Below are 20,101 nucleotides of genomic sequence, written 5' to 3'. Positions count from 1 at the left end.
ATCATCAGATGGGGGCAGACCCTGAGGTGCAGCAGAGTTGGATCTAATTCTCTCCTTTGTAAGACTACCAGTGTTCCATGCAGTGGGTAATTGTGATTTCCTTAACTAGACACATGTTGAATGCTGCAGCTGTATTTTACCCACATGTATGTTTGTCTTGGTGTGTGTGTATAACTATTGGATAGCAGGAGTAAAGTAACTGTTAGACTGCAGGATATACACATGTAAGTATTAACAGATATTCACCGTATACTCCCTGAAAGCATGGCTCGAAGTCTAACTTCTGCCAACATAGATGCTCATGATTGTTAACCAACCTTTGCCAAAAGCGGTTCTTAGTAAATTTTCACATTTTACCAATCCAGTAATGTAAAAGCCATATTCCCACATGGTTGAGGTTGAATGTGTACGGTTATCTACATAGGTTTGTTTGGAATGCAAATTTAAAGTACATAAATGTTGTTTTTCTTTTTCAGTAATTTTATGAATAAGCATCAGAAGCCAGTACTAACAGGCCAGCGGTTCAAAACCCGGAAAAGGGGTAGGTTGTGTTGTGTTGTGTTGTGTTGTGTTGTGTATATGTGTTCTAAGTGAATTATTAGAATTGAGAAGAGTTTGAATTGTCTCCTACTTCCCCTTACTGTTACACTGGAACTCTAACTAGCCTTTATTCTCTAACTAGCCTTTATTCTGTGGTGCAGCTATGGAATTGAGTTTTCTGTTTAGTGTTAAATGTCTCTCATGGCCTGCCAGAGCTGTGCCTCTTTAAGGACAAAATGAGAACAATTGATAAGCTTGGCTGCTTCTTACATTTACAACCTTACCGGTTGTGACATCATTTTTTTATATTTTAATTTCCTGTTTTGTGTTTTGTTTTGATTTGATTTTTTTTTTTTTTTGAGAGGATGTTCATGAAAAAGATAGTAACGCTAAGGGAAAGAGGTCTCTGGAATTTGAAGTCAGATTAAGTCGAATATGGTATTCTCCCTTGACCTGTATGGGACTTTCACGCATTCCTGCTGTGAGCAGAATTCACCATATAGTCCTAGCTGGCTTTGGACTTGCTACAGTCTTCCTGTTTTGGCCTCTGGAGTGCTGAAACTCATGACTACAAGCGTGAGTCACCATACCTGTGTGATTTCCCTTTCACCTATTTTCCATCCTGAGCTAATGATTGGTCCTGTCCAGGCACGTGAGGCAGAAGCTCTACAATCTGTTTCTTGAGAGCCATGGTGAACAGAAGAGACTTTTTACCCTGAAAAAAAAAGAGAATCCTAGGCCTGTAAACCTGAACTTAGATTTCTAAGCTCAGTGGTCATCATCCTAAGGCACTGTTTCTTTCCTGTTCTGTGATAAAATACTCTGACACAAACAACTTAAAGGTTTACTCTGCTCACACTCCATCCTGATGTGAAAGTTGAGGCACTGGTAGTTTAGAGCAGCTGATCACATTATCCCCACAGTCAGAAGATATCACTGAAGAAAGTGCTTCACAGATATTCCCTGGAGACCATCTCCCAGATGATTCTAGATTGTGTCAAGGTGACAGTGAACACTGACATCCCACTAAAACATCCATAGCCACGTTGAGCTGTCTCAGTATCTTACCTCTTTTTTGACAGTTCCTTTGGGAAATTACTGAGAGATAAAGGACTTCTGATAAGCACAAGTTTTTGAGTTGTTTGTTTTATGAGGCAGGATTTCTCTGTGTAGCCTGGGTACGCTCGCTATAGACCCTGGTGGCCTTAGATATCTGCCTGCTTCTGCCTCTCAAGTGCTGGGATTAAAAGCATGCACCACCATGTCTGGCTCAAACACAAGTTTTTTAAGTTGTCTGTTACATTAAAAATAATTCTTACTCTGTGGATTCTTGGCACAGCTTGGTTTGGTCCTCCCCACCCCCAACAGTATTTCTCAGTTCCTCAGTTTGTAATTTCCAAATTATCAAAATCTGATCCACAACCTCAGTCAACATCAAAGCATATTGTATCATTGTGAGAATGGCCCCAACTGAAGTCAGTCATAGAATTAATGAATGACCTATGGTCCCTTTATTTCCTGTGTCTTTCATATTTTTTATTGAATATTTTATTTATTTACATTTCAGATGTCATCCCCTTTCCCCATTTCCCCTCCCCAGGACTCCTCTATTCCGTCCCCCCTCCTCCTTTTTGCTTTTATACCATTTTAATCACATGCAAGTATTAAGGTCATTTCTAGGTTGAGGAACTAGCAATACAATAGATGCAAATAGTCAAGGAACAAGCGAGACAATAAACACAAATAGTCAAAAAACAAGCAAGGCAATAAACAAAATTCCATGAACACTCCCTGAACACTCCTGTGATCACTGTCTCTAAGGGCTTATCAGGATGACCAAAATATCTGAGCCAACTTCTCTGTCCTAGCCCAAAGTCATTTTCATGTCTGAAGCCTACTTCCTTGTTCTAGCCTAAGATTTAGATTCCTGCCTGAAATTACTTCTTTGTTCTAGCCTAAGGTCAGATTCCTGCCTGAAGCCTACTTTGTGAGGAAGAAAACATCTGTCTCCAGAGAAGGGAGAGTGACCCTAGGGTTAGGTTCTGAGTCAGACATTATGTTTGCTCTGCTTGCCAGTGGGTTCCCCTAGCTCAGGGTTATGATACTCTACCCTGTAGCCTATGTACTCCGTTCCTCTAGAAGTTTGACCATTTTCCCCTCCCCCACTACACAAGACTCATATTCCACTTTTTTCTGTTGCTATCATTTACATATTGGTGGCTACGTAAAATATTTCTTAAGACATCAAAGAGTCTTTTATCTCTTGTTTTATAGTGAACACTCTTGCTATTAATCTGTCTCTATCTTTATGGCATCTCCCCCTCACCCACCGTGACTCTGACTAGTACTCTGGTTCTGACGTTAGTATAAATGATGTTAACTACTTATTACCCGTTCTTACTGCTGCAAGCTAGACGGTTTTAATGATACCAAAATTGTGAAAGCGTGTAATTTAAGCAAAGGGCTCCATGAGGTGTAGTCACAGCGGTTGGGCCATGACTCTTCTAGCTGGTGCTTTTGATTTCACAACCATGAAGCCAGATCACATTTTCCTATGGCTATCTCTTGCTCTTCATCATTCTCCCTTTTTTTGGATTTTCTTTTGCGATATTGAATATTTACCTCCTACTAAGGAGGCAGTGTTCAACTCTGCTCCCTGTGACCATCCATACTCCCCTGTATACCTCCTGTCCTTTCTTCTCCTATGGCTGTAGACAAGATCTTCACAGCACAGCTCTTACTTGGTTGTGTTTCTCTTTATATAAGTATCATTGTGTGGCCTTGTAATTAAATGAATTTAGTAGTTTTCTGATTTTTGGCTTTGTTTTCTATGGCTTAAAACTAGACAATCTTAACTTCCCCTTTGTTATATTAAGGAATTGATACCATTGGTAGTATAGCAAAGGAATTCTTGTATCATAGATGCATCTCACTTTATTTGAGAACGTCATGCAATATATTGTGATCATATTCATCTTTACTCTCTCCCCCAAAGCTTCCGAGTTATGTCCCTTTTCCCTTCTCACATATATTTTACATCTGTTGTTTAATTCCATCGAGACCAGCTTGTGCTGCCCAAACATTCTTAGATGTGTGACTTTCCACTGCATTATAGAACACTTATCAGAGTTACACTTTTAGAGGAAACTGACCCTTCTCCCAGCAGCTAGTAGATTTTTCCATCTCAGCTAGGGATGGAACTTTGTGCCCAACTCCCTTCACCTTGCTGGATTTCTTCTTATTTAGGACTGTGGGTCTTATGCAAGATGTCACAGCCACTACTATGATGCATTAATACATATATCTGTGTTGCTGCATCTCTAAGGTATTGTCTTCTTGTGTCACCCACTGCCTCTGGCTCTTAAGTTCTTTCCACTACCTCTTCCATAGTGATCTCTGAGTCTTTGGAGGGTGGATTGTAGTATGTAAGTTCATTTCACCTCACATTTTATGATACTGAAGAGCTCCCCCTTGTCACATTGCTGTGTTCATCAGCTTTGAGCTGTCTGTCACCTTGAAGCTGGACTGTCCACTGCCTACACCTGTGCTATTTCCTTCTTGTGTGTCTTTTCCTTCCTTTGTAGTATCTCGTGGCTTAGCCTGTAGCTAACCCACACTTTTGAGACTTTGAATGTTTCAATACATTGTCACTTTGTTCTTGTCCTTGAAGAATTCTAGTTTGGCTGAACATTGGGACTCCAGGTTGGAAATTGGTTTTATCCAAATTTTTGAAGATACTGGTTTTTGAACACAAATTGTTCATGATTTGTTGAACAGTTCATGTGATTCTGTTTCTTGATACTTTATGTGTGACTTGGCTTTGGTTTGTGTTGCCCCAGAAACTTCAGGTAGTTGGTTTGTTTCTGGTCTTCTAAAATTCGTGTGCATCCAATTTAAGTGTGGTATGTTCGTAACAACTTTTCAACTAAAAACTCATTCATTAATTCTGTTTTTAAAAAAACTTTCTGGAAATTTAAAAAGTAATTTCAGTTTACTTTGGGGATTGCTATCTTTTTTACTGTACTATTTTATTATTTGACTAAGATTCTCTAGATTGTTCACCTCTTTGTCAAGTTTCTTCAGAGGGATAGCTTCTAGTCTTCAACATCAGCCTTCCACAAGAAAGGCAACTCTCAAGAATCTAGACCATACTTCTCTCCCAGCCACACAATGTCATATCTCCACATTTGTGGATACAGTCCACCACATTAGGTCATTCTGTCTTTTATTGTGTGCTTGTGTGTTATTCTCTGCCTGCCTCATCAGTGTACGCTGGGAACAACAGCTGAATAATAGCTGTTTTCCCTGAAATCTCTGCAGCCCTTTCAGATGACCTACAATATCAAAACTGAACTTAGTCATACCACTAAGTCATGAGCTCACAGCACAGTTTTCCAGAGTCTGGAGGATATGTGATCTTGGACTAGATTTCAATACCTAGAAGAATTCATTAAAAAGATTGCAGGACTTTAAAACAGTATCTCACTGTCTTATTCAATGAGTTAAGTACTTTAATGTTATGGTTTGAATGCTAGCAAAATATGAATAGATATAACATCCTTGTTAGTGTATTTATAAAGAGGTAAAGAGAATATGTTCTGTGGGTGTGTGGAGAGGTGTTGGGGAAGGGGATGTCTCAGTGGGCACATACAGAGGCATCTCTTTCCCCTGAGGGACCAGTCACACACAGCATAGAATAGAGTTTATTCAGGGCATGGTAGGGGAGCCAGGAGGGTAGTAGAGGCAGAGAGAGAGAGAGACAGATAGTAGAGAAGTAGAGGCCAGCCATTACCATCTGGAGAGAGGGGAAAGGGAAGGGGGAAGGGGGGAAGGGACACAGAGAAGCTAGAGGCAAGAGATCAAGGGATCGAGAGAGAGGAGGGAACAAGCAGCCCCTTTTATAGTGGGTCAGTCCTACCTGGCTATTGCCAGGTAACTGTGGGGAGGAACACACCTGGTTGTTGCCAGGTAACTGTGGAGGTGGAGTTTAGACAGAATACTAACAGTCCCTCATTTTGGTTTAATTTTTTAAAAAATTAGAAAGAGCAGGAATAGGGTCATCATGATATCTGGCTACTTCCTGCTGGCATTGGGGGTGACATGTCTCTATGGGGAACCTAGAAGAATGGATATGGGGATGTTTGTCTGGTCTAAGAAGAGTTGGCTGTTTCCTGCTGTCCATAGTCTATGGAGCCATCTGAGGATTGGTGGTTCGGTGGTAGAATTCTCGCCTGCCACACAGGAGGCTGGGGTTCGATTCCCAGCCAATGCACCAGTATTAGACGTCCACGCACAGCTTAGAACAGACCAAATGATTCCAAGGGAGGTTTATTCAGGAGATAATAAGACAAAGATGGTGGGAGAGAGATGTAGAAGAAGACGAAGAAGAGAGAGTGGTCAGGGGGTTCTGCTTGACTTAGCCTCTCCCAGGTAAAGGTGAGTTAGCCAGGTGGATTCTGGGAATGTATGGCGGTTGCCTTGGCAACGATTTGGGGGTTGCCTATGTGATGTCACTGGGTTCAGAGCCAGATATCAACACTTGTACACACAACAAAACATCTTGGGGACCCTCAACACTGAAGGCCATGTGCTGAGCACACAAACAGTACCTGTCCTGCATGAGCATCACACGTCTAGTTTCTCCTGTGTGCTTTGCTCATGCTCCAGAGCAGTTTGTCTTATAGAAGGGCTATCTCTTCTTATTTCTCTATCTCTGTCTTGTTCATATTCTTCTTCTACAGTCTGGTGATTCTCTGCTTCATTTCTTTATCTTTGACAAAATAATTTAAGTTTTAGTTGTCATAATTTTTTCCCATGATTAGACTTAATAGATTACATGTATTAGCCTATAAATGACATAAATGAATAATCGTTAAAGTTATTATGTGTGAAATACTTAAAATACTTGGTGGCCTTATTGTACAGCCTTATTCAATTTGTTTGAATAAATGTTTAAACGGGTGTTTTAGAACATGGAAATTTACACGGCCAGTTTCTTTCAGGACTCTATGGATAAACACTTACACACATGAAATTATTTATTTATTTATTTATTTTTCAGATGAAAAAGAGAAATTCGAACCCACAGTCTTCAGGGATACACTTGTCCAGGGGCTTAATGAAGCTGGGGATGACCTTGAAGCTGTAGCCAAATTTTTGGATTCTACTGGCTCACGATTAGATTATCGTCGCTATGCAGACACACTCTTTGATATCCTGGTGGCTGGCAGCATGCTTGGTAAGCCATGTGGTCTGTCATTTTATGTCCTGGCTATGTATTTAGTGTGCATGAATTTCACTTCTGCTATCATATTTCCTCTTAAGGTAGAATGTTTGAGAAGCTTACTTTAATTACATTTGGTAAAAAAAAAAAAATCTGTAATTTTTACCTAGATTATAATTTAGAATGATATTATTGTAGTGTAGGCTTAGGTTTTTCAAAACCTACTTTAATAAGAGTTCTTAAATGCTTTATCCTCCCTTCTAGCCCACCTCCCCTACTAGAGGTAGTGGAAAGGAAAGGTTAATAGGCCAAAAGGGGATATGCACCTGTTTAGAGATAGTTCGTTTGGGCAATTCCAGTCTGCTTTGTCAGGATATCAGCAGTTTGGTTCATGTGAATCAGCCGCAGTAGCTCGACCCACTTGCAAACACTACTCACAAATCAGCAATGGCAGTTGGATCCAGAAACTGCAAGGCTCTACCAGCCAGCCCAAGTCCACAGAAGCAGCAAGAACCCACTTATTATAAGCTGGATTATCACAAGTTCTTTGGTAAATTTCAATTCACAGCAAATAATGATCAGCGAAGAACAGCAAGGTGAACCAATGCCACACAGCATCATCCACTGTCCGTAGGCTTGTATTTATACCCTTTCCAAACATCACATGTCCTCTCAAGTGTCCACTCCAGCAAATTACCACATGCTCTTTTCCCAGGCAGCTTCCAGAAAAACACCATGTGTTTATTCTCACTAAAACATCCTCCCATGTGTCTGCTTCAGCAAAGCATCCTCTCATAAGACAATCTCCAGAAAAAACATCACATGACACAACTGAGTCTCAAAAACAAAAAACAGCAGAAATTTCCACTTCATATGAATGGGGGACCGTTCTGTTTAAAATTATCTTTTTCTCTAACATTAACAATCTGCATGCAATAGAAACAATTATAAGAACCACAAAACTAAGACTTCACCTCACACCTTAAACAAACAGCTTATGTACAAGATAGTCAAACAATAGTTTAATAAAACAACCTTAAAGTTCTATCAATATACAGTAACTAAATGAAACAACCTACCACTCTAGATGATAACAACCATAACACATCAAATGTCCAAAACTATTCATCCCAATTTAAGGGATTGGGATGACGGGCTTCTTATAATTACTTCCTGCTGAGTTGGGAAGAAGAATTTGTGTTCCAGGCCGAAAGGGAATGAGGAAATAGTTAATCTGAAGAAAACTACCTGTAGCATTTGTTGCCCAGTCTCTCTGTTTATCCAGTCTCTGTGTTGTCTGACCTGTCTGTGTATTATCCAGTGTTGTGTTGTCTGTCCAATCTGTGTATTGTCTAGTCTTTGTGTGATTGATTTGGGCTAGCCCTTTTGAAGTTGCATGCATTTTTTGGAGAAATCAGTAACTGAGACAGTCTGTGAATCACGTAGGCTATTTGCTTTGTGAAGACATTCATGTCTCAGCTGACAAAAGGTTTTCCCTGATCAGACTTAATCTTTATAAGTTTGGTTGGTATCCTTATTCTTTTCATTCCCTGTAGATACATAAGCAAAACTACATCCCCATCTTAAAATTTCCATTCTAATGTCAACACATCCTTATAGTATATTGGTTGGCCTAGTTCCTCAGTCTTTTCAATAACCTGGTGTCTTTCAGCTGCTATTGTAGCCTAACCTATTAAGAAAATTGTTAACAAAGCATTATTTAGGGGTTTTTACTCTTCCTTTGTGTTTAATAAGCATCCTTTTAAGGTACGATTGGCTTTTTATAACTGCTTGACTTGTAGGATTGTGTGGTATACCAGTAATATGCCTTATATTGTAATATTCAAAGAATTTCTTCATCTTATTGGATATATAAGTGGGAGCATTATCAGTTTTAATTTTTGCAGGTATCCCCATAATTGCCATTATTTCTAATGTGTGTAACCACATAATCAGCCTTTTTAGAACTTAAAGCAGTTGCCCATTGAAATATAAGTCAATAGTATGGTATATATACCTTTGAATTCCAATGCAGGAATACATTAAAATGATGGCTGGTTCGTAGAACTAAGAGGCTTTGTTGACATTAGGACATGGCCACTACTTAAGCCAAAAGCCAGCTGCTTCATGTGTTCCTAATCCGAATTGTCTACAGAAGGCTGTGTCTTTGAGTATTTGCATAAGTCTTTTAGATCTTTCCTGTGTAGTTAATGAATTCAGATATCAAATGACAGCTTTTCTTTTTTCCTCTACATACACATGCATGTGAAAGCCCAAGGTTAGGAATCTATCTTTATAGCTCTTCCAAATTACTCAGTGAGACAAGTGAAGTCTCTCAGTCAAAACCAAAGCTTGCTAAGATGACTGCTCCGGCTAGCCCATATGCTCTAGGGAATCCCATGTTTCAGCCAGTTAATAGCTACTGGGTATTTTATGTAGCTTCTGAAACTCTTTAAGTTCTGGTCTTTATAAAAACTGAGCTGTCTTCCCAGCCTCTTTAGACTTTCGCTCCTATAGTTGATTTCCGCTGTACCTATGTATCATTAGAAGCAGTCAGTTTTCCTGATTTTCAGTTATTTAAGAGATCTTTGTGGGCTGAAAGATGGCTGCTCTTCTAAAGGACCTAGGTTTAATTTCCAGCACCCATCTGGTGGCTCACAACCATCTCTAACTCCAGTTCCATTGGATCCGATGCCCTCTCTGGCTTCCATAGTTGCTGCACACTTCCATGCATGAAGGGAAAGCACCTACACACATAGAATAAAATATGAATGAGGTGGCTTCCTTCTTTTCTTTTTTTTTTTTTTAACAATAAGATATCTGTAAATATGTCAAAATATTTTGGTTGTTAGAAATATAATACTTACTTGGATGTGGGAGCAAGTGTGCTGGATGCATTGATAATACAGAAGATATACTACAAATGCATAGTGTCTGTCCCAGATGCCATCTGTGCTTTCAGTTGAGAAACATTGGCTAAGCCAATCTTCCTTGCAATGCATTCCTCCATTTTGATGCAGAGCCACTTCTGAGCTCTGTTTACATGCTCTGACGTGGAATGTGGCCCCAGACATCACAAGGCCATGTTCTACACTGCCAACTTTCACTACATACTGACTTAAGTTTGTGATTTATACAAATCACTCATCAGTGTAGGATTCAAGAAAGCAAAATATAGTATGGTAAATCCCAATACCTAGAAATAGCTATTGATAATATGATAATATTTTGGTTAATTCCCTTCTAGAAATCCTTCATCTCACACATTTTGAGAACTGAATAATAATAATAATTTATATATATATATATATATATATAAAATAATATGTGACACTATGCATGTTAATTTATGTTTACTAAGCAATATATTCTGCCTTTCACCTCCATGAATATTACATTTGGGGTGATTTGAACACAGCCCGGCAGTGTTAAAGAATATTGAGTTCTAGTGTCTGTGGACACAAATCCTGTGTCCTGCCCTGTGGAATTAGCAAAGCACTAAGGAATTAAAGGGTGAATGATAGCAAGGATACTAGCAGTCGAAGAGAATGTTTTAGTTAACATTTTGCTGTAAATTTTGAGTCTCTACTTACATCTATCTTTTTTTTTAGGTCTTGTCAGTTAAATTAACATTTCATATTTTTTAATGAATAATGCAGAATGTTCTAGCGTGACTTTTAATATTGACTGGCTATCGTATATATGATCATTACACTGGCAACTCTGGGCAGCAATAATGGTCAGCAAGTGTGTCACACGTCGCTGTTGCCCAGTCCTATGGAACCATGCTGCTATAACCATCCATGCAGGCAGCTCATTTGCATAGACAGTTTCAAGTTGTCGTATCACAACTGAATGTTGTGGTTTAGGTTGCCTGTGGCCTCCAGGCGGCACTCTTAATCCTGATATCTTTGTTGAGCTGTTTTTATTTCCCCCCCATGACTGGATTGCTAGATGTTCCTTCCCTTCTCCACCTGCCTTGTAAAGGTGTTCAAGTATTTGCTCACCGAGCATTGATGACTATCTTGAGGGTTTATTTACAATCAGTACCAGTTTAGCTCTGCAGCCCAAACTTCATCCTTCACACTGTGTCAATACATACAGCAGGAAAGTAGGGCAAAGTGTTTGCTGTAGTTAGTTCAGGTAGACAACCCCACATACCTTTGAAATTAGATTTATGGTATAATTAATGAACTAAGACAAGTTCCTTCAATGTGAATCCTTTATTAAACAACCAGTTGAACAGGAATTTCCTTCATACCACAGAGTTTTCTTATTGTTCTTAGTCTTTCTTCAAAGAATTTTTTTTTCTCTTTTGCTTCTATCTTGAGAAAAGGTTGCTGTAAGAGATCTACTTTCTTTTACTACTACCACCTTGGAAAGTAGTGGTGTTCCAAAACGTAGAAGTGACAGTTAACGCTTGCTTCTAATATGATGAAAAACCGTTTTAAATGCAAGCATGCCATCATCATGTGACAAGTGTATCTGCTGTGTGTCTGAACAAATACAATTTTTAAAACATTTCCTTCCTCAGGGAAAAGTCTGCAGCTCCAAGGTCAGACTGTCCAGTTCTGCCATTTTTCCTTGAAAGAACAATTAGTCCAGAGGTTTCAGAAGATTATCATCTTAAGATAATGTTCCAGGTGGTTGTGTTCATTAATTAATGTACATTGGGTACATAAGTTGACTTAAGGAAAACAGATTCCTTCAGGAGCCTACTTCTCTAAAATTAATTTACTTACAAAACTATTTGCTGAATTCTAAAGTCCCCTCTCCCCGCCCCTAGAAGAGTCTGTAAGCTAAGAAATTCTCATTTGCCTATGTCCAGTAACAAAACTGGCTGTGTGGCCTTTTCACCCAATCACAAAATAAATTAAAGCTAAAGCACACAAATTTAGCAAGGGACTGATAAGGACATAACAACCCTGGTCTCTTCGTTGCTGTACCCAAGATGCAGAGCACAGTAGCTTATTGTAAAACTATTATGTTTCAAATACTTGGTAAGTATAGGAGAGCCATCACTCCAACATGAGCCGCTGCTCAAATCCTCTTAACCAAAATGAAATAGAAGTGAAAAACAGAAGTGCTTAATGCTCTGATCCTGTCCTTGAAGTCAGTCAGTACTTATGGCAGCCATTGTTACAACTTACGGGAACATGGAAATTGAACTCTCATCAAAAGGCACCCTGGTTCCAGTCCAATTCTTCTAGCAAAACAAAAGAGAATAAAATACTGTTCCAAGCAAGGCAGATACTCGATGACTAAGTACAAGTTCGAGGAGTCGGTACAGACTCTTAATCATATGTGGGAAATTGTGTTAATGAAAGAGGAAACAGTTTTGGAAACATTCCTGCGGCTCAAATAAAAGCCAAAAATGTCCATACGAATTGGTTAATATGGTTGAGACCACAGTTAGGACTAATAACCCACTACCAGCACACCTGCCATCTATAAAGTTGGATCTTGCACTAGGGGATGGCACAGTGATTAATAGCTTCAGCTTCAGGGGATCTGACATCCTCTTCTAGTCTCTGTGATCATCAGCACTCATGTGTGCACAGACACACATATATAAGTAATTGATAAAAGTAATACAAAAACAGTTGAGTCTGTGTAATCCTACAGTTACAGGCATTTACCAGTCCCGAAAAAGTCGTGGTCATCAGAAATGGCACTGAGAATGATGGAATTCACTTCACTGAATAAAAGTTAATCTTCATGGTTAAGTACCTCCCTACTTTGGAAAGAACTAGGTTAATTATGATAGAATCTAGTGAAGGCCGGGATGTGGCACATCCGTGTATGATGTGGAGCAGCTCATTGGAATTGTCTTGATTGGGACCCGTCTTGATTGACACATGTGCATCCAGTGGCATTTACTGTGGCTCACTTTTACTTCTACTCTTGAATGTTTTCCTGGCTCCTCTCTTTATATGTTGCCATTGTTCCTCAGCTGCGTCCTAACTGTAATAACTTGTCTTCACAGCCCCTGGAGGAACACGCATAGACGATGGTGACAAGACCAAGATGACCAACCACTGTGTGTTTTCAGCAAATGAAGATCATGAAACCATCCGAAACTATGCTCAGGTAGCATCTGGCATGGAAAGAAGGCCAGTGTGTTGGATCACAAGCCCCTGAACAAAATGGTGGAGCAAAAGCTCCCAATAACAGTGCTAGATGGACTCTTTAAGTGTGGGAAAATACACAGTCGCATTCCTGGTAGAGCAGAAAGCATTAAGTACCACACTTTTGCTCCTCATCTACAAGGCTTCAGGTGCCCCCTGCAGCTGAATATTTGCTGCACAGTCATCCTATTTTTTTTTTCTTTTGAGAAAACAGTTTTGTTCTTTCTTGTCATACTAAGGTTGCCCATGTCCCTTGACCCATTAGTTTTACTTCTTGGTCTTATGACATCTTAGAGCCTCACTTGAGCATGTATGAAATGGCAACTGCTGTGATTACCATCATAGTATTTCTTATAATAATATCAAGGAGGGAAACTGATGTTATCAGCACCCATGTGACAGCTTACAACTCATGTCCCAGGGAATCAGACAACCCCTTCTGGCCTCTAGGGTACTAGGTGTGCACATGGTGCACGGACATACCTACAGGCAAAACATTAATAAACCAATTTTTAAAAGATCATAAAGAGTAAGAAAGGCTATGACTGTAGTTCAGCTACTAGAGTACTTGCCTAGCGTGCGTAAAGCCCAGGCTTGATCTGCTCTCCGGTCCCCCAGCAATGCATAGAGTGGGTAGACACCTGGTGCACACCTGCACTCCCAGCACTCTGGAGGCAAAGGTAGGCAGATCAGAAGTTCAAAGTCATCCTCAGCTATATAGTGAGCTGGAGACCACTCGAGGTTTCATTGAACCCAGCTCAAAAATGAATAAGAGCTAAAGAGATATTTATATAGCATAAAACCCGTTCATGAGTCAATGATAAAATGGGATAAGCATCTGTAGAAACATTTCAAGGAGAAGAAACAAATCCTTGTTAAATGTGTGCAAGTATGTTCAAACTCACTGGGTTTTAAGGCAACGTTAAATAAAATTATAGAGTGTTAGTTTGCTCACATTAGCTTGGTAATAAAGTAACGAATTTTAAGGACCAGTGAAAGGTCAGGAAGTCATCAGTTGCAAATACAGCTAACTAGATCTTATAATCCTATTCTGATTATATACAGACTCTTCAATAGTCTGATCTGGCAGTGTGGCTCAGTGGGGAGCATGCATTTGTGTGACTTGTACAAGCTTCTCTACCAAAATAGAGGAAAAGATTATTTTTGCATGAAACAGAAGATTAAGCAGACAGGAACAAATTGCTCAGACACTGGTCTGTCCTCTTGAAGTCTTTGTTTCTACTATGTATATAAGAGCTATAAATCCTCTGAGAAGGGAGAGGCTTCAGTAGTAACACTGAGTTCCATAGCTCATCTCATTGATTTGAGCTGGGTCTCATAGCCCAGGCTGGCTTCAAACTCCAATGCTTCTGCCTATTGCACTGCCACAGCTGGAAGGCTCATAATTCCCAAGTCTGACGTCCTTGATACCCAGCAGTTTACTGTCTACCACTCATAATAGAATTTTCAGCATCAAATTGCTGCAGATCATTATTTGAATTCCAATGAAAATGTAGATTAACGAGAGACCAAACTAGAAGTCATAAGGACAACTGTTCCTATAAATGTAAAGAAACAGTAGTTTGCCTTTTTATCATGTCTTAGTAGGGCGATGTTTTTTAGCATTGATCCTATTTTTTGATATTTAATATGAAGGAAGATATTTTGGGGCTTCTATGACTCTGGGTAAAGGCAACTGAATTGAGCCTGATGGTCAGAATTCAGTCCCCTGGACCCATTTGACAGAAGGAAAGAAGCAATTCCCAAAACTTTTCCTCTGGATTCCACATGAATGCAATGATACTTGTACACACACAGAAAGGAGGGGAGGGAGGGAAGGAGGGAGGGAGGGAGGGAGGGAGGGAGGGAGGGAGGGAGAGAGGATGGATGATTTTTTTTTTTTATAAAACCAAAGATCTAGTCTATGTTTAAGCTTTTAAATCATTACTTTTTATAGATTGACAGAAAAACCTGGCAATGAGATGTTCAGTTGGAAGGAAAAATTAAGTAAAAAGAAGTTTTTGAGTTGGACATTAATTTTATATAAGCTATATACTTGGCAAATACTTTCCTAGTATGGTGATTGAAAACCTGAAGTAATTTTTAGGCAGTCATTCTTGGTCCTCTTGGTTATATGAAGAAACACATTAGAGAAAGCAACTGGATTCAGACGTATCCATGATTACTAAAGATAATCAGTACCTACAAGACCCCTGTTTCAGTAAAAGAATCATTCGTATACAGAATGGTCTAGACTCAGGACAGAAAGGCAGTTCCTGCTCTAGGGTTCTGTAGGGATGGTTTGGCCAGTAATTCTTCATAGCTAAGTAGATTGTTTTTTGCTCATCTACCAAAAACACATTTGTAACCCATCTGGATAGTAATGTGCCCAGAACTCTGCTTTCCCAACCAGGCCACTAGCTCAGTGATTTTTATCTATAAACCCTTTGTTTCAGACATACTCAATGTCTGTATCTGGAAGATTAAAAATCCTATTTCCACCAACATTTATTTGTTTATTGTTTCTCTTTAATTTTTTTTCATTTTTAGATTGTATTTTTGTATATTTATATAAGGATATGTGTACAAGTGCAGGAGCCCTTTAAGACCAGAAACATTTCCATTCCCCTATAGCTAGAGTTACAGGCGCTTTTGAACTTCCCAACATGAGTGCTGGGAATTAATCTCAGTCCTCTGAAAAAGCAGCAAGCACTCTTGACCTTGGATCCATGACTCCAGCCCCTGTTTCTTTTCTTCAGTTTGCTTGTCCTATGTATGGATTTGATCTTCTTCCTGGGGTCATGGTGCCTCTTCTGAAGTGCTTATGGTTCCCATGTCTTAGTATGAGCACAATTATCTTTTTATTATTGTACATCTGTGGTAGATTTCCACCCTTCTGTCTGTGACCTTTACAATTATTTGCATAATTCAATGATTCTGCTTTATGTTTAGGTCTTCAATAAACTCATCAGGAGATACAAGTATTTGGAAAAGGCATTTGAAGATGAAATGAAAAAGGTAAGTTCAAATATCCAAGGAAGAAGGATCCTGAACTTGAGGTCAATATGGGCTACAAAAGAACTCCATATCTAAAAAATAAACCACAGAGAGAGAGCGCTCGAGAGGCGAGAGAGAGAGAGAGAGAGAGAGAGAGAGAGAGAGAGACAGAGAGACAGAGAGACAGAGAGACAGAGAGACAGAGACAGAGAGAGATACACATACACACAGAGAATTTTTAACTTAAGCCCCCCTCTCTCTCACTTTCTGGCATGAGGCAATGTCTTTTTTGTTTGTTTAGAGCATACTAGACATGGAATAGAAGTCCAAGGCTCTGATTAAGGTTCTTCCACTCGGTATAAATATCTAGAGAATGACATAATCTCTCTCAGATACTAGGGACGGTGAGTTAGTGTGTCCTACACACATTACAGAGCTGATTAGAGAATCATGTCACCCTCATGTAAAAACAAACCTATATTAATGCTGGGAACTTTCCATTGGTGTTGAGTGATGAAAACTTAGTCAGGCCCCTGCTGTGATTGGGGTTCCCTGGGGAATCTCGGCATCATACCTGAGAAATGATGAACTGTGACTAAATGAGAAAATTTAGTCACAGCTCAAAGCAAAGGAGAGTTGAGGGAAGGAGGACCACAGCTCTGAGGACTTAAAACTCACAGTGAAGAGGAACATAAGATCCTCTTTGCTTTGACTTGTTTCAGACTTTCTATGTAACTCTCTCTCTAAAATGTTAAGGTTTGAAGTGTTGGGGCACAAACATCTCCCGCTCCTGAAGTCAAGGGTCTTTTCAAATTCTATTTAGAGATTCCTTTATCTCATATCTTCCGTTGCCTCCTTACCAAAGCTGGTGGTTAAACCATGATCCAAGAAATAATGTGTTTGTTTCTGGTGTTTTAAAAAAAACATAGACAACTCTTTTCCCTCAGAGATCTTCCTGTGGACTCTTTTCTGCTACATTTTGTATTTCAAAAAGTTATATTCTTATGGCTGGAGGAGGGGACAGATGACTCAGCAGTTAGAATACTTTCTGCTCTTGCAAAGGGCCTGAGGTTAGTTCCTAGCCCTCATATTCAGGTGACTTACCATAACCTGCAACTCCTGTTTCAGGATTTGATACCCTCTTCTGACCTTCTAGTCACCTGCATACACACACACACACACACACACAAATATACAGAATACACGCTTAAATGTGAATCAATGAGAATAAAATTTTAAGGTTTTTATGCATGCCATGGTGAGGAAGTGGTTGCCCCATGGGGGTGGAGGGATGTGAAAGTCAATATATTTTGGAAAACATGTTTGCTGTGTGCTTCTTCTCCGTGTACATAGTCAAGTGTACATTATGTTACACACCATTTCCCAAATGTCCCTTATCATGACTATTTACAGCTCTATGTGTATGAACCCATAGGAAAGGACTGTGTCAGACAGCATGCCTTTCTACACTGTCATTTATGATTGAACATGCGTTTCCAGTGTCTGCTATCTGCACTATATGGTGACCTACTTCAGCACCTAGGCATGGACGGATGACCTCATTGCATTGCTATTATCTTCCTACCTTGTGGTCTGGGTTCATAGATATAATTTCTCTCTTTCTTTTGTACCTGCAGCTTCTCCTCTTCCTTAAAGCATTTTCTGAAGCAGAGCAGACAAAGTTGGCAATGCTGTCTGGGATCCTGCTGGGCAATGGGACCCTCCCAGCCACCATCCTCACCAGTCTCTTCACGGACAGCTTAGTCAAAGAAGGTACTTAGGGCTTGTCACATGTGTGACGGAAAAGAAAAGGGGCAATGGAGACAGTGAGAAAACTGTCTGCCCTCCACGGAAGAGTGTGTGTGTGTGTGTGTGTGTGTGTGTGTGTGTGCACACGCATGCGCACGCACGCCAAGAAATGATGTTTTTAAAGTACATGCTCACTATAGCAATTAGAAGAAGATTGTGCACACCTATTATATGTTGGCATTTGACTTCTCCTTGCAGATTGTGGATACCTTGACATTGATTAGCTCCAGATCTTTTCATCCTGCTCAGATGCTGCTCTTTGTGTGAATACCACATTATTGTCTGGGGAAGTTTTGTCCTTAGGAGGACCCTTTTGCCTTTGGAGATAAATGTCAGTCAGCAAAGAAAGTAGAAGACAGAAATTTTCCACTTTCAAAATATCCCCCCAAACAAAAGTCCTAAACTGTTACCACCTTGGATCGGGAGACTGAGACTTAAGAGTCATTGCAGGTTCAAGGCTAGCCTGAACAACATAGCAATACCCTGCCAAATGAAATAAAATACACGCAAAGACTGGGCAGGAGACCTTCTGGAGTATTTATTTCAGTCACATTTTTAAGACATTCAGGGTGAGATAGCTTATTGGCTAGGAGCACTTGCTGTTCTTGTGGAAAACCAGTTTCTTTCCCAGCTGTTCACCAGTGCCTGTAACCACAGTTCCAGGGCATCCTACACTCTTGTGACCCTGAACATACGCACATGGGCAAGCACACACATAAATAAGAAAATATCTTTTCTTTTATAAAAAGGCATTCGTTGTCTAAAAGACAATGAATAATTTCAAAGTCAAGAATGCTGCAACAGAAGGCGGCTTGTGCAAATGTTAAAGTGTTAAGAGTTTGGCAGGCACTAGCGAAGTCATTGATTATAGAATGAAACAAACGTGGGCTGTTCTCCTGTAGGAGGATAATGCTATGCAAATTACAATTGAATGCAAAACAGTTATTTTCCTTAAAAATAAATTAAAGGCGCCTTTGTGAGAACATCTGTTTCTTCTGGAGAGTTTTCCTCCTGCATGTAGGAAGGCCCGGCTTCATTCATGCCCATCATGAGAGGGCTTATAGTTCTCTTGTAGCTAAGAAAAAAAAAAAAAAAATAGTAAGTCAAGAGACAGGTGGCATTACACTGATTGTCTACAGCATTTGGCTTATCATTCTGGAATCACTAGTACATTGTTAATACAGGGATATTTGACTGAATATCTTTCTGAAAAAACATTCAGGACACTTCATGTATCTTATGTTAGCCTTTTCTTTTTTCCTGCACAGAAAAAGAAAGTAAAATTTGCACCCTATACACTGATAATATTGAATTACCTAAGCCATCACCACAGAAAATAACTACCTTACTAGTTAGTGTTAAACCTAAGTGAGAGGCTCAGCTGTTAATATCACTTTCTGCTCTTGTCAAAGATGAGGACTCAGTTCCCAACACCATCATGCAGGTCATAGTGCCTACAGCTCTGTTATTTCAGGGGACCCAGGGCCCTCTTCTGACCTCATGGGTATATTACATACACAGTGTGTGCGTGTGCGTGTGTGTATACATGTACACATGTATACATAAAATAGAACTGTTGAATCTTTAATAACGACCCCTATAGAATTTAGGTGGTAGTTGTATGACTCAATGTATTCACTGTTTCTGTGGTTGAAATTGGTTATCATAAAACACCTTTGCTATGAGTGTGGCCTTGTATTTGTGTCATGGTTTTCCTTCATGCTTCACCATCATTAGAAACTAGATGTTTAAATGTTGATTCCTAATTAAGAATGGATTAAGAAATTATATCTTTGTTCAACTCCTATCCAGTAACCATAAAAGAGAAAAGAGTCATTCCACTCACTAGGAGAGTAACTACAAAAACATTCCAGGTTTTCCTTTAATACAAAGTGATAGGCTTAAATATACATTTTTTTTTTTAGGCTTCAAAGTTCAATCATACTTTGCTTTCTACCTTACAAGAGAGATTATAGAATGATCTTATTTTTACATCATTACCTAATTGTATTCAAGTTACATTGATTTTTTGAACTATGGAAAATGTTTAAAATCTGTGCTGTTGGTTGGGGAATTGTTCAGTGACCTAGAGCAAGCACATGTCTCACATGTCTGCAGGCCCAGCTTTCTCCTCCCACCACACAAAAAAAGGAAAATCATCTTAGAAAGCAGTCAGCACTTCTGCTGACTTATAATATAATATGATTCTTGACCTTATAATACATACACATATTTCTTTAGAAGTGTGTGTGCATTGTGCACACTTGTGCATGTATATTCACTCCCACAGAACTCACCTGTTGATCAGTGGACAACTTTGTAGACTTCACTCTTTTCTATTGCCTTTATGGAGATGCCAAGGATTGAACTGCCATCAGGCTTGCACAAGCACCTTTCACTGCTG

The 20,101-nt window shown here is 39.5% G+C and overlaps 1 protein-coding gene across 1 annotated transcript in view; it reads left to right on the top strand.

Annotated features, from left to right (window-relative positions):
* The window catches only part of Bzw2 (basic leucine zipper and W2 domains 2), a 57,919-nt gene that overhangs the window by 19,214 nt on the left and 18,604 nt on the right, over positions 1 to 20,101 (top strand). The window contains exons 2-6 of the mRNA XM_028768886.1: positions 477 to 541; positions 6,602 to 6,778; positions 12,750 to 12,853; positions 15,844 to 15,909; positions 17,526 to 17,661. Coding sequence (XP_028624719.1) covers positions 484 to 541; positions 6,602 to 6,778; positions 12,750 to 12,853; positions 15,844 to 15,909; positions 17,526 to 17,661 — 541 coding nt within the window. The 5' untranslated portion in view covers positions 477 to 483. The remainder of the gene's footprint in view (positions 1 to 476; positions 542 to 6,601; positions 6,779 to 12,749; positions 12,854 to 15,843; positions 15,910 to 17,525; positions 17,662 to 20,101) is intronic.

This window comes from Grammomys surdaster, unplaced genomic scaffold, assembly GCF_004785775.1.
Source record: "Grammomys surdaster isolate TR1022 unplaced genomic scaffold, NIH_TR_1.0 188, whole genome shotgun sequence".
Classification (NCBI taxonomy): Eukaryota; Metazoa; Chordata; class Mammalia; order Rodentia; family Muridae; genus Grammomys; species Grammomys surdaster.
The sequence above is the reverse complement of the archived record's forward strand: the minus strand, read 5'-3'. Positions and strand labels throughout refer to the sequence as shown.